This window comes from Ornithodoros turicata, chromosome 1, assembly GCF_037126465.1.
Source record: "Ornithodoros turicata isolate Travis chromosome 1, ASM3712646v1, whole genome shotgun sequence".
Lineage (NCBI taxonomy): Eukaryota > Metazoa > Arthropoda > Arachnida > Ixodida > Argasidae > Ornithodoros > Ornithodoros turicata.
Window position 1 is genome coordinate 159,262,146 of NC_088201.1, and position 23,391 is coordinate 159,285,536.

A 23,391-nucleotide genomic window follows, 5' to 3' on the forward strand; every position below is an offset into this window, starting at 1 on the left:
TTGGAAATAGAAGGTCGGTGCAAATGCAACGTAGGTTTCCGCATGTGCCGCTGTAGTTTTCAAAAGTATGCTCGTGACCATTTAGCGCGAGGACATGGCCCCGAAATAATGGTTGTGTGAGAGTAAGCCTCGGAGCGTTCTTTTTGCCTTTTCGCTTGAACGTGAGGAAGAAACAACGCTGGAGAACTGCAAGCAGCACATTTAATGTAATGTCGCGCAGGATGAAAGCTTTACAGCGATTTCATATTTCGGCACAATATTTATAAGCTGTAAAAATAGGTGCAAGGGTACCATACAATGAACTAGCTGGTACCGTAAAGTTTAGACCTCTTCTTGGCGTGGGTGCTTGGCATAAAGAGTGACCTGCTAATAAACGTACTTCGGGATTTGTAAATGTGAAGATCATAGGAGAGAAAGGAAGGCAAAGAAATACAACAACGTGTGCCATTCATTTCTCGCACTTCTGATTTCAGTTACTTATTGCGCTTGGTTTTCTTCAGTTCCAACATTTGATAACCCGAATTTGCACTGTATATCCACGTGAATAAAAAAGACGAAAAAAATTTCCGTGAGAAAATTTCACTGTATTTAAGAAAATGGCATTCTTAGGTTCCAGGGTATTCAAAGACCAGTGAAAACAAAGTGCTTGATGTATTATGCCTAGATACATCTTTTGCGGCTTTTGCATGGCAAATCGTTGTCTAGGAAGGTGCGCGAATCAATGTGGATGTTCCTGAAATCAGAATCTTATTTCGTTACACTTTGAGATTACCGTATGCTGGTTACAAAAAAATAGGACACCTCTGCTGACTCAAGTTATTCGTCCGAGAGAAAATGGTTTTTTCTTGCAAACAAACAAACAATCTCTTCACATTCATATGCAGCTTATTTGCAGAAATGCATTCGAGAGTCTGTCCAGTACCTGGTCCCTGCGTTTATCAGAACGTAGGCTCACAAGGAAAACCACAGGCAGGTTCTGATTTCACGATTCTACGGTTCTGAGGCTGGAACACACACAAACACATACAGACGGACAAACACAACACATCCACACGGTATCGGAATCAGGCTTTTTCGCCGATCGTCACTTTTCAACTCTACGACTTCACAACCAAGGCAGCTGCAGGAGAATGGCGATGTTCGCGACAATGTTCATAATATAGCAGGTGTCCACCATAGCTGGAACCAACACCGGGAACTCATTTGGTGGCACGCACGAATTCAGAGTTGGACATACTCAAATTTGACAGGGGAGCAGCAGAACAAATCATTAACTGCAGTGTCAACAGAATCCTGATAGCCGGCGGAGAATACAGTAAACGATTCGTCAGGACTCGGTACTCTCGTTCCCAGCCCACCGCAAAAAGCCTTACCCTGCGAGGAACTATTTTGAGACGCGGGAGCCAAAAGCCTTCGCTGCTCTGAGGCTGTCGTGCTATCGACCAATCAGAGACGATTTATTTTGAAAGTTTGAATCTGAAGCGTTTGTATAGCAAAAGTTGGTTTTTACGGCTTTATCTTTACACCGTGGATTTTTTCGTGACTTATTTTGAGGAGTTTATTCTCGAAGTTTATTTTATGAAGTGTAAAGCAGAGTGATCCCCTTCTTTGTGATGAGATGGCTGCTTTCTTTGTGATAAGTCGGTTGTCACCAGCATCAAGGTCAACGCGGCGCAAAGAAAGGTAAAACAAGCGGCGGGAACACTTCCCCCTCTCCCTGCAAATACCGCGCGCTTTTCTTTGCGACAATCAAGCAGGCTGGGCTAAAGCCGAAAATTTTCTGATTGTTTTAGACTATTTCTGTTGCGATACTGTGCATAGTTTCGGTTGGGTGTGTGGTTATCCTTGGAGGACTTCATATTTCCGTAAAAAAGTGGGGTTCGCTAGGAGGGCTACGAAATTGCCGAAAGTAGGACAATACTCCGGCGAGTACGTAGGCAGTCAGAATTTTTTATCACCTTAGGCTCAGGCTTAGGCTTTTACCTGACGGCATTGCCTATCTATTCCACTCTACGCTGATGATTCTATAATTGAACCTCTGTATGCAATAAGGGGTTAAGTAAATAAATCCCAAACCGAGAAAAGGGGCCTATCTGATTGCCCGTCCCATTGACATACATGCATTTCCCGTTTCTTACCTTCCTGTAGCGGGCCAATGAATTGCAATAATGTCTTTGGCAGGTACATACTGGTATGTAGATGTCATTGCAGCAAAAATAGCAAAAAGGGGATAAATCGACTTATTCCCTTATTGCATACAGAGGTTCAATTGATCGAGCAATAACCAGTCCTCCTGACATTCCTTTCATTCAGCCGGACCATAACTCATTACAAACATGGTACTCGATGTGGTCAGTGGAACATTAGAAGATTCTCTTGTTCATGCGTCGCCCCATCCGATGTAGACTATTAAAAACGAAGCTCTCGTGTCTGTTACATCTTTCAAGTACCTTGGTGTTCATATACCATCCAACCTGTCATGGAAAACCCACATCACTCAGATATGTAATGCCGCTACGCGTTATCCATGGCTTTATTCCCTTTCATCATTTCATTCCTCCTCCATCTCGGCTTTAGCCGACGCTGCTTCTATTCCACAAGCTATTCCACAAGCTGCATCATCAACGGCCCAATGGTGCACACCACCTTTCATCACCAGATTACACCTCCTACCGTGTCGCCCACTCATTTACTAACACGGTCATTTTCCTATTCTTTCTCTATTCATACAGCATGGGAGTGGAACTCTCTTCCCCGTAACATCGTCGCCATCCGGGACATCTCTACATTTAAAGACGCACTGATTGATTTAACTCTTTCGACTTTACGTGCGCCATATGTTTCTTGTTTTGTATTACATTTGTTACACATTACTGTATTACTTATTTGTGTAATATAGTGCGTTTTTTGTGTATTACTCATGTGTGTCGACCGATTGATCGAAAACGAAAACTATTAAAATGAAGTCACTCCCCCACTCTGCTTTGGGCATGGCATGCTTGACATCCATTCTCATTTTATGCGACATTGTTTATGATTTGGGTCGTTCGCAATGTCGCATATATGCGAATTTTCGCCTTCTTTTGAATACCGAAGCGAATCACATCCAATACGGGATTCTATATTCGATTTAATTTTGGATGTTTTAATACGAACAGGATATAAAGTGAAACCTACCATGGTCGATTCATTTCCACAGCAAAATTAGGATTCACGATTTTGAGGATAGAACGGCCTTTGCTCTACGGTATTGCAATATACGTACTGTCTCCGAGAGGATATCCGCCTGGCCGTACTCAGAACGCAAATGCAAATGCGACACTTCTCATAGCTTTATATTAGAGTCCATACTAATGGACTTCGGCTTTCCAGCTTAAGCTTAAGACTTTGGCTCAGCATCACGCAAGGCAGCATAACACAGCCCCTACGCTGTCTAACAGGGCAGGAAGACTGCAGGCAGGAGTCATGGATGGAATATCATATATTGCATCATATCACATCAGATTGCTTCACGGCCATATAAACAATACTCCGCACCCAAATGGTAATCACATTCTTTACCCATGAACTTATCAGCAGGAGTCTCTGCAGTTTATGCCGACGTAGTTCTTGTTCATATTAACTTTTGCCCACTTCACAACGCCAGAGTCACCCTTGGAATCCACGAATGCTGGGGGTGCTGAACACAGGTACTGAAAGTGGACGTCGAAGATGACGTAGCCGCCCGTGAAGCTACAGTTATTGAAAGGCCAACACATCTGTCAAGAAAAGAAATATGCTGTCAGCAAATTGTAATGCTTCCTCGCAATTTGTAAAAACTCACTCATTCCCTCAAAAAGGTCTTCGAACTAGTAGCTGTAAAGTACAGTACAGTATCTAATCCTTCAGAGTCGGAACAATTCCGCATCTACATTTTACATCCGGACTCTTCGCAAACCGACACCCGTTCATGTTAACGAAACCCCGGAAAATCCCTCGTCTTGCCATACTACAGCTACGAGCTCGCTACTTATCAATTATTCACAGACACCCACTTCCCATTTTAGTGCCTGTAATTCTGGAAGGACAAATGGTCTGAATAGAAGGGAGATATGCCCATTATCTGAAGCAATCAGAACAATCTTCGCCTTATAGCAGAGTTCGAGGTAAACTGTTACAAGTAACTCGTTCCTTTTTCAGGTAACTTTGCCAAAGTCAACCAAACTTTTTGCCAAAACCAACAACTTTGCCAAAAAAAAAGCGCCATAAAAGAACCAGAGAAAAGGCAAGAAAATATGTGGACGTGAGTGAAAAGCGAGTTAACTTAAGCTAAGTTCCTTTAATTCGCTTTTCACTCACGTCCACATATTTTCTTGCTTTTTCTCTGGTTCCTTTATGGTGTTTTTTGCCATAAAACGTGTTATTCAATCAATGACATTTTTTTATTCAGGAAGTAGGAAGCGCTGCCATTGAAATCAAGCTGAACCATTGTGCGCCTACCTGGGGTAAGATGCAAAGCGTTCAGATAGACCTCTATAAGAGAAACGCCATCATGACGTTTGTAGACAGAATGAAACCGAAACAAATCTGAAGGAGGGCTGGGTTCCACGAACGGACACTTGTTCGCTGTGTCACATTGAAAGATAAGTGCGCCCAAGGGTCGCGTCCCTTCAAGGGACCATGTCGTAGTCCCCTGAAGACCGTGGCCGTCGGGCGCGACCTTGTTCACCTTTAGCTTCGAGTGTGGTTGAATTCTACTGAACTTTGGCGCTGTCGAAGACTTCGACGTCATTTGTTTACAAATAGGGAGATGTCTATTGTTGGACATAAACGAAAACGATCTAAGCGTGTTGCACTCCTCCGCAGGCAACTCAAGGTCTAACTCAACTTGCCACGCGCGCTGCACCTGCGCAATGTTATTTTGTGTCCGGTGTAACTTGCAAGTAATTCATTATTTTTTAAAGTAACTCAGTAACTGCGAATTACATTTCATGCTGAACAACTTCGTCATTAACTTAGTTTCATTTTGCACACGGTAACTTAGCTTGTAACGAGTTCTTTCTGACGGGTAACATCTCAATCTATGCCTTATATATAGGGACGCAGCAGGGTATAGGGACGCTATTCGGTCAAAGCCAGACAGCTCAAGTGCAACTTGCACGTGTTTTCTTTGCACTATTGCAGAACTTATTTATAAGTAAATTTCTTAAGCGGTTCCTGTATGTGCAGAGATAGAGCACGTGCATTTTCCTCCAATTTTTCTAACTTAATATCTGCTTTCGAAGCTCGGACAACACGGCTTCGGTTGGCTTCCCAAGAACAAATTTTGAGAGACTATCCTATCACAGTTTTGAACGAGCAGCGTGTCTCGTATTTTCAACCTAACGTAAAGTTTGTGGTGTAGTACGGCAAACATAGGAACACAAAAAGTCACATAAGCGTATATCGTAGAAGGACACAAAGGAACACCGATGAAGTCGTCGACAGGAAGTTCCAAAGCTTGTTCTCCCGAGAAATGTGTCCCGAAATGTCCTCTTTCGAAGGCAGTGAGAAAATGATTTAGGCTAGTGGACACAATTTAGCAAAGGCTACGACGGTGACAGTGCGGCCATTCGAAGGTTGTGTCACCAAACTGTGGGATCGTACTAGAAATGTCGTCGAGGCACAGGTCAGTGAGAAAATCAGGTTTACAGAAGCGCACGCAAGAGATTTAGAAGTCGGTGCGAAGACGACGACGCTACGCGGATGGCGGGCAACTATGGTGAACTAGAAGGACCGGTGTGCTTACCGGCCTATCCACCCCATGGGAGCGCTTGGTCGCGGAAATGGCACTCGGTGACGTTGTTTACGTCTATGCGCTGATGCTCCCAGCGCGCGGAACGATTTTTATGGGGCTGCGAGATGCTCACGTGTCTTCCTGTGAAAGGCAGAACCTTGCACCTCGTCGACTAATACCCAAAACGTACTGATGCAGGATCCACATCGCGCGCAATCATGATTAGGCAGCGATTGTGATCTTCCCCAGGTGTGGACAAAGTGAGTCTCGGCGACAGAGATCAACAACGCATACACTTGTCCCCCACTCGGGAACATGATTACACACTCCAAGATTCAAGGAGGGTTGGCGCAAGTGCAGTGGCTTCCTTTCACCCTCGCCTTCTCGCTACTCGCAGTGCCGCTTCAGGGTTGGCAAGATTGTTGCGATGACAGCCGCCCGCACTACCCAGGCAGAAATCTGGAATGGGACCATTTCAAAATGGTTTAACGAACTGGTCCCACTCTGGTCCCACTTGCCAAGTGGTCCCATGGGGGACCAGTTCGTTAAACCACTTCAGAATGGGACCACTCTGGAGTGGGACCACTTCAAAGTGGTTTATTGGACAGGTCCCACTTTGAGTGTGTCCCACTTAGTGACTGGGACCAGTTGAAAGTGGAACCAGCTTCACGATGGTCCCACTTGAACTGGAACCAGTGGAATTGATCCAGTGGCCCCCTCTGCTAAGTGGTCCGGGGTCCGGCCACATAGCAGCTGGGGCCACTGAATGCATGACTGAAAATAATGCGTAGAAATGCACATATTGCTCAAGTAAATACCGTTTATTCTGCTAAAAGCATACACTGAGCAGAAAGAAATAATCAATACATCTCTACTTGTTCATACTACGTAGTATAAGTCTGATCACTCACTGTGTCTTGACAAAGCATATGCCTGATTGTGCGATGCACTCACGGACCACAGGGAGCTTTCGTTCGTTGGCCACCTCACATCTTGTATTTTCCTAGAGAAGATGACACATGACACTCCTGTTTTCCATGCAGGTCACGACACCCCTTTCCTCTTCACCGTACGTTCGGAATCTTCTTATCCTGTTTCTCTTCAAGTTCCTCCTAAGTTTCTAAAATGAAACATCTATTTAATAGTAATCAAAACATCACGGTCATCACTCATACCTGCAAACATTCGCGACGTGCAGTGCGATTGGCGCTTCACAGTGCGTTTTGCCCCTCGCCGTTCAGGTCTTCTTGGCGTCAAAACTCTTCCGGGAAATGGACAATGTGTTGCACAGGAACTATTGTCATCGCATTGTCTTACAAAGCCCACTAAAACACACGTAAATACTGCACAGGAGATACACCATCCTTGCGACGGCAACTGAAGACCAAACCAACTTGCTGCGACGCGTTCAAGCTCTAACTGCCATGCATGGAGGTAAGAAACTAAGGAGAGGGCTATAAGATCGGAGGGCCGTGGGACCCCTCTAGCGGTCTCTCCTGGCAATACCACGCCCATCTAGTTGCCCGGTCACGTGATCCCCACATGTTTCGGCGTTATGGCGGTCTGCTCGGAGGATTGGAAGTTTAGCAAACCTCATCTTCAGCAAACGTCTTACCTTCAAGGAGTCCATTCGCACAATACTTTGAAGGTTATGGGTTGTTTCAACATTTGCCGCGTGATAAATCACAACAAAAGTTGAGCAAAACAGAAGAGAAGCCAGGCAATGTCACGATGACGTACGTACGCCTTCTAGCGATTTGTGATCCATTGCTTCCACACTGAGATGATCTATCTTGTGTTTCAACGGGTGTGATAACTTCTAAGATGTTATGAAAGCGGAAACAAGTTATTCGGCCGCAGCTCGTCTCTGTATTCAGGTAAGATACGCCGCGGACATGGAGGACGCCATGTTTTATGACGTCTTGCCGTGACGTTTATGGGTCGCGTGTGTGGGCAACTAACCACAATGCCATGCGCGGGTCACAGCACGCTCGCTTGCATTGGGAGAGGCGCTTAGGGCATCTCCTTAGTTTCTTACCTCCATGCTGCCATGCATGCCGCCATGCCACCTGCCACTCTCGCCTCTTTCGCCCTTCCTCTCCCTCTCGGCTCTCGCCGTTTGAAGTTTGAATTTGTAGCCGCCGTAGCGTCTTCACATTGCATCAGCCTCTGCAGTTACCCTTTCTTTTTTGTTTCGTTGTCTTTCTTCTAGTTATTTAGCTTAATTTTTGTTGTTGTTGAGATGTATTTTGTACCTTTCTCTGGTACTTAATATGTTATGATATGCACCTTCAGATGGGAATATGTGCTCGAATTGGAGTTACAGGGATACAGCATATATTTTATCGCAGACGCACGCACATGGATAAACAGCAATAAAAAGAGATCATGCATGTGCTAAAATAGATCAGAGTAATAGATCAAACAAAACCAGAAGGATATATGACAAGTGTGGACAAGATGAAATCTCAAAGGGGAAAGCTGGGAAGCTGCCCAACTTGGAGTCTCAAGTGACCATTCTGGGAACAAAATGGTACCTGTGAGGCTCCAGCTGGAAGTGCTGGAACCATCTGAGCCCAAAATCGAACCCGCTCAAAGCCAGAGTGGGAACCACACACCACTTTGGAACCCACCTAAAGCCAGAGTGGGAACCACACATCACTTTGGCACCCATCTGGGCCCAGAATGGAACCCGCTTAAAGCCAGAGTGGGAACACTGCACCACTTTGGGACCCATCTGGGTCCAGAATGGAACCCGGTTAAAGCCAGAATGGGACCACTAACGCCACTTGGGGACCCATCTGGGACCAGAGTGGAACCCGCTTAAAGCCAGAGTGGGATCATTAATACCACTTGGGGACCCATCTGGGACCATTCAACTGCAAATGGAACCACTTGGGGACCATTCGGGAACCAGTCCTGATTTCTGCCTGGGTAAGAAAACAGACAAACGCCGAAACAGACAAAATCGCATTTGTATTAATGTAAATTTATTTCAAGTAGACATCTTAGGCCAGTGTTTTCTTTTAATTTGAAACTTCAGGGGGTATTATGCAAAGCTTCCACCAGACGGCTGCAAACGAAACACCAAGATCACGAGTGTGAAGTGCGGACGGCACGGCGCGCCCAGCGGGATTGCGCGGACCTGGATTGCTGACCGATCCAGATTGTGTGCGACAGTGCGAAAGCAACTGGGCTGGTGGATGGCCTATCGCGGCATCACGAGCCTCGAAGTGTCCCGCATTTTCGCTTACTTGCGGTGTTTGATGATTTTTGCATGATGTTTGCAACGTCACATTACGAATACAAACGCATAACAACATCTTTGAATGCCTAGTGAAACTCTCCATTGCTCAGCATAAAAATAAAGTTGTTGGTGTATGTTGTTGGTGTCACACACCCTTTTAGTATTAGGTTCTCGGCAATTTCAAACACTCTGAACGTAATAGCACGTATCGCTATGTTTCCGAACATGCTGCAGCTAGAAGCTAATCTCAGCGGGAACGACAAGGAATTACGTGACGTACGGAGCACATACCACGATATTTTACTTTTCCACTTAAATTGATATATTGTATTAAATCTCAGCGGGTCACCGCCACTATGTGCGAAACTTATTCACCGAAAAGAATTGCAAGGACGTGTACGTGCGCACACAACTTCCATTCATTCACTACAAGCAGCGTGGGACGGAGTGTACAATGAAATCCGGGCCAACCACGTAGATCAAAATACTGTAGCGAATATTTCGCACCCTGCTTGTAACGTGCAAAACAGGAGAATCGTAGAGTGACATTTTCTTCGTGTACGTTGAGGCGCTACCTTTACCATACATTAAAAGCAAAAACATTACTGCCAACTGCTGAGTGGAACCCCTGCACAACTTCAAGCTCGCTCGTTGTTAGCAGATTATCAACATTATGACTGCGCAGCGCATTAAGTGCACAGCGTGATGCACCAGCACGCGCACATCTTGTTTTCCCTCGAATTTGCAGCGTATTGCTTCAATTTCGCAGGTACTCCCGTGTTATCTGCGGTGCTCTTCGCACATGGGGCTACGAGGGCGCGCGCAGCGACAGCGAGCACAGTCCTTCGTAGCCAACTGTCTGCAGGCCCGTCGGCGTGACCCATAAGCTAACCTCTTTCATCGAGCCACTCATTTCTTCCATTAAGTAGTCAAGCCTATCCGGGATAATTGCCCGAGATGTACCGACACGCAAGGGCGGCGTGGCTCTCACACGAAGAGCACAGAAAAATTTCTACGCCCTTCATAGAGTGTCTGCAAATGAATACCTTTTTTCAGGCAGAAAGCTGACAAACACCGCTGTGGAGCACACCCCTGAGACGTTGCGTTTTATGAAATACGCCATTTGACACGGCGCTTCTGTAGAATACACCATTAGAAACTATCGTTTGGAACTTGCGCCACAGAGGCTTCTGATACACACTGAATACGGGGTGCCGCAGCTAACATATTTTTAAAGAAATATGTATATCACTTTTTTCCTAGATCAAATCTATTGCAATATAATATATGCTGATGGGCACTCCTTAGGAGGGCACTAGCAAACTCGAAAGCAAAGCAAAGCTACAAAGTTGTCCGAATGAGAGCATCTGGTCCCTTCGGTCACCTGATACCAGAACAGTTTTCAGAAAAAAGAGAAAAAAAAAACGTTCAATAAATCGTCCGCATCTTCGGAGACTCGTCTTTCCATCACCCCCAGTGTGGGAGGGTGAATAAGCGCAGTGCTGTCTCATGCGTCGAAGATGAGCTCTAACCTGCAGAAAGAAAACAAAAACAAATGTACCCTGTGACATCGGAACTGCCCTTATGTTGGGTTGTATTTTCTGTTTTCTGTTAATGTTCTTCCAGGACGCAAGAGGCGATTGTGTGGTCTTTCCGTCTCTCACACTGGGGATGAAGAAAAGACGCGTCTCTAAGACGCGCAATGAACAAAATGAAAAAAATGCGTTCCTTCACGATTTGTTTTGCGGACGATCTATCGAAAGATTTCTTTTTCCGAAAACCGCTCCGGTATCAGATGACCGAAAGGACCAGATATTCTCATTTGGATAGCTTCGTAGTTTTTATAATAGATAATTTTTGAAAGTAAATTAAGACATTGCCTTAGGAGTTTACTAATGCCCTTCTAAGGAGTGCCCTTCAGCATATGCTATATTGCGCCTCGGAAAGGTAATGCATATATATTTTTAACAATATGTTCGCATTGTTCGAATATGTCAGGCTACTGAGATAGAGGGCCTTCACAATTATATACATACCGTTTTCGACATAGAGCAATCCGAGTCGTACGCTACTGTGAAAGTGTTGTCAAACGTACGGCCCCCTTGGTCGAGTCGGGTGGTGTCGGTTTCAAGGTGCCCCTGATTTTCGGTTACTACCCTATGATATAGTCCATTTTGGCACACCTGAAAATAAGGACTCAACGTAAAAACAAATAGATAAAATGGTACACATTATCATTCAGTATACAGTATTGAAATCGCTTGCGAACCAACCTTCCCAACTTTCTAACTAAATTTCCCTGCCGTATCTATGAGAACATAGACCCTGATGTCCGAAACAGGATTGTGACAGTGAAAGCCCATTTCACGTCACGCTTAAAGACTATCCCATTCGGAAACGCGTGCACGAGAAAGATAGCCCTCCTTGGTAGCTCAATCGGTAACGTGTGGACTTGCTGAGCTCAATATCGCCGGTTGAAACTCGACCGAGGACTGTAGCAATGTGGGAGAGGTAAACATTGATTCCAGCACCGTGTGTCGGTGTTGTACGACGCACGTCGAAAAAACCCCAGCTGGTCGAAATCATCCGCTATCCTATACTGTGGCACGTGGAACATGTCGCTGTATTACACGCAGACAACCCTTGCATAAAAAATCACTTCCATTATTATAATTTTATGGGAACGATGCGGTAATGTTCGGCTCCCACTGCAGCTTAGGATCTCAGGACGTGAAATAGGGCACGCTAACGGGAGAGCAGCCCAGACGATTGTCTCGTCTGCTTCCAGTTTTCGCCGCAATATACTAATGAGGAACTCGCCTGGTCATTTCCTTGCCATTTTCTTTCTCTTTTATTGCCAGAAACCGAGCAGGCGTTTTCCTTGGTGAAAGCGAACCATTCTGGCATCTTCACCAGCTAACACTTTTTTCACCCAGCCTCGATATAACCGGGAAGTGCGTTACGGTAACTATATACGGTGTTGTCACATTCGCAACGCGAGCGTGGCGCGAGCCCGCATTGGCCCACACGCCGAAGTTCACGTGGGTTAGCAGACAACGATACCCGAAGACAAACATGATTAAAGTTGTTAAAATAGCTAGATTCCCGGCTGAATTCGGGTGGACAGGATTCGGGTGGTCCAGCGTGGTCGCCGACCTCGCAATTTCCGAGCTCATTAGGCGTTGCCACGAAATGACCAGCGAAAAATCCTCGGTAAATACGCCGCTTACCAATGTGAACACGGTGTTTCCCTCCTGGCTGTACGAGCACGTCCTACGCTAACCCAGATGATTTAAAAGCATTTTGAGGGACCTGTTCTGATGGCAAAACTGGAATCAGATGACTGACCTCTCTATGATCGTCACATATCACTTGGAAGACCTTGTTGGGAGGATCGCTGTGTTCAGTAAAGGTTCCCGGGAGAAACAATGTTCGCGTCAAGCAACTGCTCCCCTGCTTCTCGTGCTCCTGGAGCAGCTATTAAACGGCACTTGGGCGCTTGAAATCGCTCGCTTTGCGCTGCCGTTTCTCCTCTTCTATATTTTCTCGTCTCTGTGCTGCCGCCCCAAATAAACCGTTCTCTCTCCTCGACACGTGTTCGATCTGGTAAAAGCGGAGTGCCTTGACACTTGCGTTCGGCCGCCGTCATTGCAGCCGACTGCGTTCAGCATTGCGTTATGTTGAACGCTTACTTGATTTAATTTAATTTATGAGGATTTGATCGTTTAGTAAACCTAGACGACGTGTGGACGGACGTTCCACTTTGCTCAAGACGCAACGGGCTGATTGGTCGTGGTTCAGAAAAGAACTGTTTCATTCAATCAGATAGGACCCCTTCCCAGTCCGATACATGGAACATATCTTCCCAGGTCTTTAGTTAGTATGGTTTTAGGGAATATTTGTACCAGAAACAGCGTCAATCCAATTTGATTGACAAATCCTAGTCAACAATAAACGAAGGGTTTCACAAGGAAACTCACGATAACAGCGATACATCACCCGTTATGTTGTCAGACTTCACCCAAACAAACGGAAGGACACCGACGACAGCACCCGAATGACACTTCCAGAATTTGACATCACCGCGTGGTACGCTGCAACCCGGTAGCCGTCACCAAAATCTATCGTGTCTGACCGCCTGATTGATGCCGAGAAAGGTGTAGCTTGCACCAAAAAGAATGAATTACTACACTCTAAGGGAAAAATGTAGAATTTTCTACCCATCTCGGTAGAGATGTACTGCAACCACATTTCTACTGAAATTTTACATTTTGGGTATTACTGCAGAGTAGAAACAAACTACAGAGTAGAAACTGTCGATCTACCCGCTTGGGTAGAAAATTCTACCTTTTTTTTTCTTAGACCAAATGTGCGAGAGACGAGCAAGGGAAGGGGCCGGCGCCGCGTACATACCCGAGGAGGAGATGGCGCACGTGGGTTGGCCAGAAATGGTAGAAATACTGTCGTTCTACCAGGAAGGGAGTTGCCTGTTTGGGTAGAAACTTCTACTTTTTTCCTTAGAGCGTACAAGCTGTAGATGAACGCATGTGCAGGAATAGCATTAGTGTTATTGATTTTAACTTAATTGCAGTGCATACGGGACCCAGTTACTGGGATGTTACGGGATTAAATTGTCGAACGCACTACATCGGCCGCGTAAAACCGAGAGGCATTTCTTGTACGCCACTCCGCATATTTTCTCTTACGATAACGTACAGTTCGGTATTTGGCTATCTTACAAGCATTTCTGGCCACATCATGTATCTTCTACCTGAGGCTCATGTGGTCGGTTGGTCGCGTCTATGTTTCCGCAGTTTCTTTCCATGGATACTTGAATAGTTCACTGTACGTATGTAACCGTAATGTGAGTGAGCGGCGTGAACAGGCAGGTGGCGGTATTGATTCGGGCCCCCACGTCTTATTGCTGTTTCTAATAACGAGCACAAACGCGCAAATACTTATAAAACAATTGGATCCGACCACAGGCAGATTGTTCTCTTTATCTTTTTCTTTTTTTTGGGGGGGGGGGGGACCTGCCTTGGACAGCATACTACTGCACTAAGGTCAATTGCAAAAACTACATATACGTGGGTCAGGACTTTCCCCCTCCCTTGATCCACGGCTTGATCCAACATACCGCTCTGCCCGCGGCAGAGAACCAAACAGTGCAGTGTGTCATTCGCTGTCTGTTCCCACGCTGGTTTTTCCGACAGACGTTGGGTGCTTCTCGTTTCCTCATAGAACAATGCTGCTTCTAGTATTCCTCATTTTCGAGGAGGACACCTGTCACAAAAAGCGTCACTGGTGACACTATCCTTTTGGCTATTGAGGAAATTGTCTCCTTTCCTTTAGAAGGCGAGGTAGGGCGCAGACTGACTGGCATAACGATTAAAAGGAAAAAGACCGGGTGACACGGAACAAGAACGACACAACCGAAGTGAGAATTCTGTGTGTCGTTCTTGCACCTTGTCTCTCGGTCCTTTTTCCTTACCCCTATAACGTTCAGTGTTCGAACCATGACAGTCAATCTCGGCTTACCAATTCTTTTGGAATGGCCTGGGTGACACTCTGGCATGGAGCAATGGGTGGTCTCCTAATATCCTTGTCTTTGTAAGTGGTTATAAGGGCCGCAGCGCTAAACGAGAGCAATTCCGTTGATTTCAAAGGCAGTGGTTGGAACCCAGTCACATGCCTGAATGCCGGCGAGTGAATCTCCAAGAACAGTAATGGCTCCAAAGGGGAGGTAGCTTGAACATCCACGCTTATATGCATGGGGTGAGCACACATCTTGCTTAGCTTACAGCGTATGAACACCTCGTTCAGGAAAACTCGCGGCTTTTGCCCTTCTTTTGCCGATGCTAAACCGCAGTACCACAGTTGGGAAGGTGGAGCAAAAATCTAGCGCGCGTGCGTTGCCAGGCATCTTCTTATCGACACCGTCTGTCGAGCTGGAAACGCGCCTCGATCTTTGCCGAAAGACCAAATGGCATGGCTGATTGGACAAAAACATCCGTTCGTTTGTTTGAGGTCGTGGGAAAGAATTCTGCCGGATGTGCTCTCCCGTTTTTCTGCAGACCTTCCAGACGCATGTCGGCAGTTACCTCTGAACTCGGCCCACGACGCGTACTAACCTGCTCGTCACAACTGTTCTGTCCAGCTGTGCACGGCTGCATACTCCACTCATAGAAACAGTTGTTTTGCGGCAATAACAGCGTCTCCGTCAGTTGACTGCGGAATCGCTGCAATTTCCTGTGCAAGTTTCCCACGTGCATTTATCTATCAAGTAGACGACGCAATTGCTCAGGAGAAAGAATGTTCTCCCGTACAAAGTCGGTCACCCTGCCAGCGTTCCGGTCTGGGCCAGCGACTGTATATTTTACTATAGCCCTGTTTCACCAACACAGATTAACATTTGAACCGAGATCAGCAGTCCCTGAACTTGATTGTAACCCTGAACTCTACTTCACCAAGAGTAGTTATTGTCAGTAAGACATTCAGCACATATCTGACTAACGTTGCTAAAAGGAATTAAAGTGCTAATTTCAAGGTTTAGCTACCCCTGACCTTAGTTCGAAGTTAACCAGCGTTGGTGAAACCGGACCCATGGCATTTTGCGAGTGACATTATTTCCATCGGACAATAGTACCGATGCGACGGATTTTTCCGTTTCCGAACATGAGACAAAAACGTTGCTTACAAATGACGACTGCATAACGGCATGCCAGGTCTATCCCAGGGTGACGGTCCTGTAGTCCAGCATGCGTATGGGTCCGTTATATTACGATTGAGAGTTGTTCGGTACACTTGCGTCTGGCTTAATTCCTCTGTAAAGAGAAACTGCTATCATGAGAAGCAGCCAGAAGCACATACCGCATATTCTGTAGCTAGTAGGCACTGACACAAGACTTACGGGACATTCATTTCGGCGCACTAGGGAGCCTATTCCATTCAATAGCAGCAACTGAACAGTAATGTTTGTCCACACCGTCCACACCCGCACAATACGAACGTGGACGACATGGATACAGAGTAAAAATGATTGGTAGCTGAAAATTGGGGCCAAGTCGCGACTGTTAGTGTGTGGTGGTGGAGATGGTACCCGGTACGAGGAAATCGCACGGTGAGGGCGCCATTTCAGACTATCTTTGCCACGCTATCCATCATGTTCTAGCGTCTGATGATAAGCAGACGATGTGGTTTATTCTCCGGGAAGAATGAATTCACATGCCCGTATTCAGCAGTCCCACTTAGCCACTGGGTTTGTGACGTTTGGTCACGTCTGGTTTAAATTGATCGCGTGAGAACTTCGTCCGCAAATCACGAACCACCACCCTGCTATTCTAACCCGACTGCCGTGAGGCCCTTGGCGGCCTCCATGGAGTTTGTGTGGACAGCGCATAGACTTTTTTCGCATAAATTTTGCGGCGAAATATATGTAAGTTTACACTTGTAAAGCTACTAGAAGCGTTCGTAAGGCGGATATTGTTGCACTCCAATCAATATTTGCCCTCAATGTCTCATTTTGTTCGCCGTTCACACGACGTAAACCCGGCGCTCTAGCGATGGTCTAACTCCCATGTATTTGCATAGGACTGCTTTAAACTAGGGGTGGGGGTGGTTTAAAGCCGGTCTAGCGCGGAGCAGCTGTGAATCAGCATTTAGAGAAACAACCCAATATATTTTTTGCTAGATACTCTTGCGTAGTTTTCAAGTCGAAATTGCACAAATTAAGGAAAAAGAACGTTGTGATGGACCCGTGAGCGAAGTAAGTGAGGTAATAAACCCCCCGCCAATAAAAAGTTATTTATGGGTATGGACTAGAATTTTGAAATCCGCTCTGCAAATTTAGAACCGATATCGTCCACGTTAGTGATGCCAACATTGGCAGCTACACACAAGTCGGTGAAGAACGGTGAAGTCGGTCACACACGGTGAAGAACATGAAGTAACACACATCATCCAGTGTTTGAAATGTTATCTGAACGACTGAGCTGACGCAAGCAAGAAATTTATTACGCAAAGCTCGGGAAGAAAGGACATTATACATTAGCAGTGATGCGGTGAACAGAATTCACAACGTACAAACAACAGTTCTGCACCGATAATCATCAATATCAAGGATTTACAATATAAACCACTTACGTGGTTTCAAGGTGGTGGTAGTAGTAGTCGTTGTTGTGGTAGTCGTGGTAGTGGTAGTCGTAGTAGTAGTCAATTGGCGCCGTGGTCGCAGTCGCCGTGGTGTGTCGTAGTATCAACGAAAACTTCCCGAGTGGTTGCCTTCGTCGTGGTCAGAGTTAGGCTTTCTACTAAGAATAGCAAAATTAGTAGCCACGACACAATCACTTCAATTGAACTCTGTTACGCTAAAACATTCCATCTCGGGATATTGCTCGATAACAGCACTGATAACGTGATCTCAAACCACAGCGGTGAAAGAATAACACGGCGCAAGGTGACTCGAGTGCCTGGCCTTCGCAAAACGCACGCGTTACGGGCCAAGGAGTAATGTCCAGACCGAACAGAAAAGCTACTTTATTTTCTCTACGATATGGTACAGGCGCCGCCATCCTTAACCGTAGCGCGGCATGACAAGCACGCACGGATCACCTACTCAGTGCTCAGTACCTACTCAGTACTCTCTGCAGACACCTCAGCGGTAAGAAAATCAGTATACGAGGAAAAATATCAGTGTTTCTTTGGCGTATTTGCATCCGCACAGATACGTTACGAAGTATTTCCTCACCACCATGAAACAACATACAAAATTATCTGATGACACATATCATAGTGAACAGAACGCTCAGAGCAAACATGGGTGGGCCTACAGTGTTTGCATATGGCTCAAACTTATTTCAGAATATTGTGCCTCTCAAGCTCGCCCTTCCGCAAACCGGCATTAAGATAAAGCGTGGTAGATAACGCACACGCGCGGTTATTGTGCCTGTTTTGCGAGGGCGTAAGGTGATGCTGTACAGCAGGTGATCCATTCGTACCATGCCGATTACCCTGAGCTCAACCGATCGAGGGGAGGCGCTCGTGTACCATGGTCTTAGAGCCTCCATCCCAGCATCGGCGCAAGGCGGCGCTGACATACAAGCAGGCCACGCGCTCCCGCGCTACGGTTAAGGGTGGCGGGGCCTGTACACAGCTCCACCTGTTCGAGGGGTCGACAGCGTCCGCCGCTGCTGTTCAGCTGTAGACCCCCGCGGTTGATGGAGCCTACGAAAAATTAAAACTATTGTAATTGACAATGTATTGAAATCATAGTTGCAACATTGTGAACATAAGAAGAGGTTCGACAAAATCGTGAACCATAGAATGAATCTGACATAGCATCCACTGTTCCACATGTTACATTAGTAGTCTACCACAAGTGTAGGTGCCGGTGTTACAAGCATAAAACTTACTACAGTGTTAGGTCTTCCCATTCGAAGATTCGATCTATGTCAACGATATGTCTTAACCTGCTGCTCAAGTTTACTCATAGTTCGAAGAAAGGAAAATTAACGCATAAAGTGCGCCTCGGCTCCTGCTTGGGAGTTAAACATTCGCGAAACTGCGAACGGTATATACTGTGCTATAAACCGCGCATGAGATGCGTGTATCTTGACAGATATAGCAGCATGTACACAAAGCTTTCAACGTAACACTCGCCTTCCAGAAGGTGCAACGGGAAGCGGGATTATGTGAGCCAAAGAAACGACATCCATTGAGGTTCACTCATGACTGAACAGCGACTGGAGTGTTAGAACTTTTTCTTCTTCTTCACGAGCCCGCGCTGCTTCCTTCTGCTTCTTCTGCATGACAGATACCAGCCGCTTTCAACAGATGTATGCTTTCACAGCGCCAGCGCAGCCCTCCTCGGTAGTTTAGTCGGTTACGTGTTGGCTTGCTGAGCTCAAGCTCGGAGGTTCGATCTCGGCCGAGGATGGCAGCATTGTAGGGCAGGTAAAACGTTTCGATCTGCTAGATCCCTTGCAATCAATCTAACCTCCTTACTGAACCGGCGTCGCGATTATTATACGAACGAGAGTGTGCAGTGTGGCGCCACCTCAAGTCTTGGTTTGTCGCCTAGATTAGTGTCCTTGCGCATGGTGGAGGGCAATATACCAATGGAAACAATAGGTGGATGCAAGCTAGCTGGTTGTACAATGCGCAAGAATTCGAGACAAAACATAAAGCAGCCTTCACCTGCTCATATCTCAATAGGGTCTATGCATTGGAAATCTAAAAGTCCGTGCAACAGCGCTCTAATTCGCTGGTGGCACGTTTGCTGTGACAGGGCAAATCACCAGGGCGTGAGTCGTGACGTTGCCCACATACGTGAGGCCGACAACGGCAAGCCCTATCACCACCACCACCACCACCACCACCGCAAATTACCTTTGTGAGGCCGACAAAGCCGAGTCCTTTCACCACCATCGTGAGTCTCTTACAGGCACTATGGAATGATAATTTTCGCATTTTCATCAGGAAGAAAACACTTTTCTGAGTCTGGAACCAAAGTTTTACCTTCGTCATGCGAGGAGTTTTCTTGGGAGCGAATTAAAACGGAGCCGCGAAGGCAGTACAGCTGGCGCCACGCCGTGTAGAGCTGCCGCACGAAGACACCCTGAGTAACTTGACGCGAACCAAGATTGGGTCCGCGACACGTCATCGTGACGTGCGTGGTCCCGCCAGGAGCATGCGCCGTACGATCCAGGCTATGCGTTCATCGGGAGTGGAATTCTCGATGACGCCAGCTTCCGCGCGATGGTCGCATTCTATCGCAGTCGTATCCTGTGGTTTTCGCCGACATACCGAGACGACGTTGGGTGGTTGGCTGCCCTAAATCAAGTCAATATCCGCCGAGCATCCAGTGTCATATGCTTCTCAGTGACGAGACGGACAGCGTTTTCATGCCAGGAAGCAATCGGACCGCCGGAATGGAAAGAAGGCGCAGTTCCATCGACTGCCCGTGTATGTAGCGAACATTTCCATGATTGCGATTACGAAAGAGACGCTTAAGCTCTTCAACGTATTGGATACCAAGCTAAGTGTCGTTTGAATAAAGTTGTAGTGCCATCACAGTACCTGTCCACACCGGGGAAAGAACATCCACCTAAACGGCGCAAAAGTGTGAGTATTTTAGTTATTGGGGCTAACGAAGTTGGGACCTTGTGGTCTGTGGGGCTCTAGGTCCAGGTGTGTTCCTGTCTACGCCATCTGCAGTGTAACTCAGCAGAGTGACATATATAACCTAGAATGGTAACAGCAAGATGTTAGTTCGGGCCACAATCGCCGCCGACTGCAGATTCCTGAAGAAGTCAGGTTGGTTTTTATCGGTGTACGATATCAACGCAAGCAGACTTGTTTCCGAGGCTGCGAGCAGGTCACAGACCCAGTGCACACGTGAATGGCAAAGTCCCTTTCGCTCTAGGTCCAGGTGTGTTCCTGTCTACGCCGTCTGCAGTGTAACTCAGCACAGTGACATATATAACCTAGAATGGTAACAGCAAGATGTTAGTTCGGGCCACGATCGCCGCCGACTACAGAGTCCTGAAGAAGTCAGGTTGGTTTTATCGGTGTACGATATCAACGCAAGCAGACTTGTTTCCGAGGCTGCGAGCAGGTCACAGACCCAGTGCACACGTGAATGGCAAAGTCCCTTTCGCTCTAGGTCCAGGTGTGTTCCTGTCTACGCCATCTGCAGTGTAACTCAGCAGAGTGACATATCTAACCTAGAATGGTAACAGCAAGATGTTAGTTCGGGCCACAATCGCCGCCGACTGCAGATTCCTGAAGAAGTCAGGTTGGTTTTTATCGGTGTACGATATCAACGCAAGCAGACTTGTTTCCGAGGCTGCGAGCAGGTCACAGACCCAGTGCACACGTGAATGGCAAAGTCCCTTTCGCTCTAGGTCCAGGTGTGTTCCTGTCTACGCCATCTGCAGTGTAACTCAGCAGAGTGACATATCTAACCTAGAATGGTAACAGCAAGATGTTAGTTCGGGCCACAATCACCGCCGACTGCAGAGTCCCGAAGAAGTCAGAATGCTTTTTATCGGTTTACGATATTAGCGCAAGTAGACTTGTTTCCGAGGCTGGGAGCAGATCACAGAGCCAGTGCACACTTGAACGGCAAAGTTCCTTTCGCTGTAGGACCAGGTGTGTTCCTGTCTACGCCGTCTGCAGTGTAACTCAGTAGAGTGACATATATAACCTAGAACCGTAACAGCAAGATGTTAGTTCGGGCAACGATTACCGCCGACTGCGGAGTCCCGAAGAAGTCAGGTTATTTTTATCGGTGTACGATATCAGCGCAAGCAGACTTGTTTCCGAGGCTGGGAGCAGCTCACAGAGCCAGTGCACACGTGAATGCCAAAGTTCCTTTCGCTGTACGACCAGGTGTGTTCCTGTCTACGTCGATTGCAGTGTAACTCAGCAGAGTGACATTTATAACCTAGAATCGTAACAGCAAGATGATAGTTCGGGCCACGATCGCCGCCGACTGCGGAGTCCCGAAGAAGTCAGGTTGGTTTTTATCGGTGTACGATATCAGCGCAAGCAGACTTGTTTCCAAGGCTGGGAGGAGGTCACAGATCCAGTGCACACGTGAATGGCAAAGTCCCTTTCGCTCTAGGCCATGCCACAGGAAACGGAATGCATTGCGCGTTATGGCGACTCGAATGACTGCAGATGGCAGACATACGCGGCGAGACACCACATACGGCTGTAGCGCCAAGAGGCCAGTAAGAGGGCACGGGAAGTGAAGGGCAGGTCTACAGATTTGAGTTCACGGAGAACACTGAGGAACGTTTAAGCCAGTTTACAGGAGATACCCCACTACCATCGAAGACAACACCGATGATTTTGACCAGAGTTTTCGAGGGTACGCCGTAGGGGGCAACGCGGGAAGGTTCCGCATAATGTAGACGGCACCGCTCTTAGACCTGTTTAGTTGTGTACCAGACACTTTACTTTAATCGTCGAAAGCCTTCAGCACCGGTTCAAGGCAAGCTTGCCCTCGTAGCATGACAGAAATATCATCTGCATATGCAAAAACAGGAGGGGGGCAACCAGCAGGCAACCTCAGAGGGACAGAGAGGGAGCTTAAACGTACGGGGAGCGGGTTCATTGCAACAGCGTACAATACAGGAGAAAGGGGACAGCCCTGCCGTACACCGCGCGTAATCTCAACAGGACGCGATAGACCACCAGCAACGGAGAACAGGCTTTTTGCACCAAGGTACAACACTTCCACAAAGCCAATCCACGCTTCATGGCAAGCGTAAGCTGTAAGTGTGGAAAACAGATACGAATGACGCACTCTGTCGAAAGCTTTTGCCTGGTCGAACGAGGCTTACACCGCTGTTAGCTGTCTCAGGTTTAACCACTGGATTGCGTCACGAATGACCATCCTGTGGAGGACCGATGACCTGCCAGGGACCGAACAGGCTTCACATGGCTGCAAGACCTTCTCCAACTGCGGCGAAACACGTCAGAGTGTATCAGTTTTTAAGGAATCAGCTACCGCAGCATCTGGTGGTTTGCCATTCTACTGTATATACATTCAGCCTATGTCGACTCTCGTGCCGCTTAACTTGGAAGCTGTTTCAAAATCATCGTCTCAGTTTTTATATATACTTCCACAACGATAGTTCATACTCTGGCAAATTACAGATTGAACGCCCCTCATACCACTATAATCAACATTGGTATTTCACTTTCCGAAACCCAAGCGTCGTCGTCACTACATACCGCTAGGAGGACGGCATTGGCGAAGCCTTAGTGCCTGTGTGAGAGTTGGTATTCAGAATGTGTTTGCACACCAGAGCGCTGAACCGAAACGTTTTCCGATTGTTTCTGGTTCGGGCTCGGTCATAAACGTTCGGTACCGGTTCAGCTCCGGAGTTCACATATATTGGTTCGATTTACCGGTTCAGAGTCTGTAATCCGGTTCTGAACCGGTTCGATGTTCTAATATGCTACACAATTATAGGTACGAGAAACGTGCCGCGAGCAACGTGCCGCCAATCAAGGCAGGCAGACCGCTCGAACCCTCACATCACCCCCTACACACACCAAGCCGAACGGGTAACGGAACTTTTTATATCGGTTCGGTTCCAGTTCATCTCCAACGTGACGCTAGTAATTACGGTTCAGTTCGTGTTGAGTTCCAGCTAAAAATTACCATTAATTCCAGTTTTCGGTTACGGTTACGGTTTCCTTTCGACGCTCTGGTTTGAAATATGTTTTAGATGCCACAGGAAGTCGGTCAAAAAAAAGCCCAATACCCCTAAAAAAGCTAAAAGTTCTTGAAGGGGGTATAAGAGGTTCATGACTCAGCAAAATATTCTCGATATCTCGATAAAATTCATGAAAATGACGACAACTATGATGTTCG

General features: G+C 46.8%; 1 protein-coding gene across 3 annotated transcripts; it reads right to left on the minus strand.

Moving 5' to 3' along the window:
• Positions 1-3,466: 3,466 nt before the first annotated feature.
• On the minus strand, positions 3,467-18,779 carry LOC135378702 (uncharacterized). Of its 3 annotated transcripts, XR_010418541.1 has the most exons (6): positions 18,660-18,779; positions 18,048-18,224; positions 17,145-17,308; positions 15,700-15,826; positions 11,039-11,185; positions 3,467-3,758 (listed from the first exon to the last, which is right to left on the minus strand). XR_010418541.1 is itself a non-coding variant. In XM_064611797.1 (5 exons), exons 3-5 carry the CDS (start codon positions 15,712-15,714, stop codon positions 3,573-3,575), a joined length of 348 nt encoding a protein of 115 aa, XP_064467867.1. In that variant the 5' UTR covers positions 15,715-15,826; positions 17,145-17,308; positions 18,660-18,779; the 3' UTR covers positions 3,467-3,572. The 3 variants fall into 3 exon arrangements, 1 of the variants encoding a protein (XP_064467867.1); XM_064611797.1 differs by lacking the exon at positions 18,048-18,224; XR_010418540.1 differs by lacking the exons at positions 3,467-3,758; positions 18,048-18,224 and adding an exon at positions 3,769-10,534.
• Positions 18,780-23,391: the final 4,612 nt, after the last annotated feature.

Coding starts and splice junctions, on each gene's coding strand:
- LOC135378702 (XM_064611797.1), bottom strand. Junction 3,759..11,038: donor ATTGCTCTATGTCGAAAACG/GTATGTATATAA, acceptor TTTTCTTGACAG/ATGTGTTGGCCTTTCAATAA.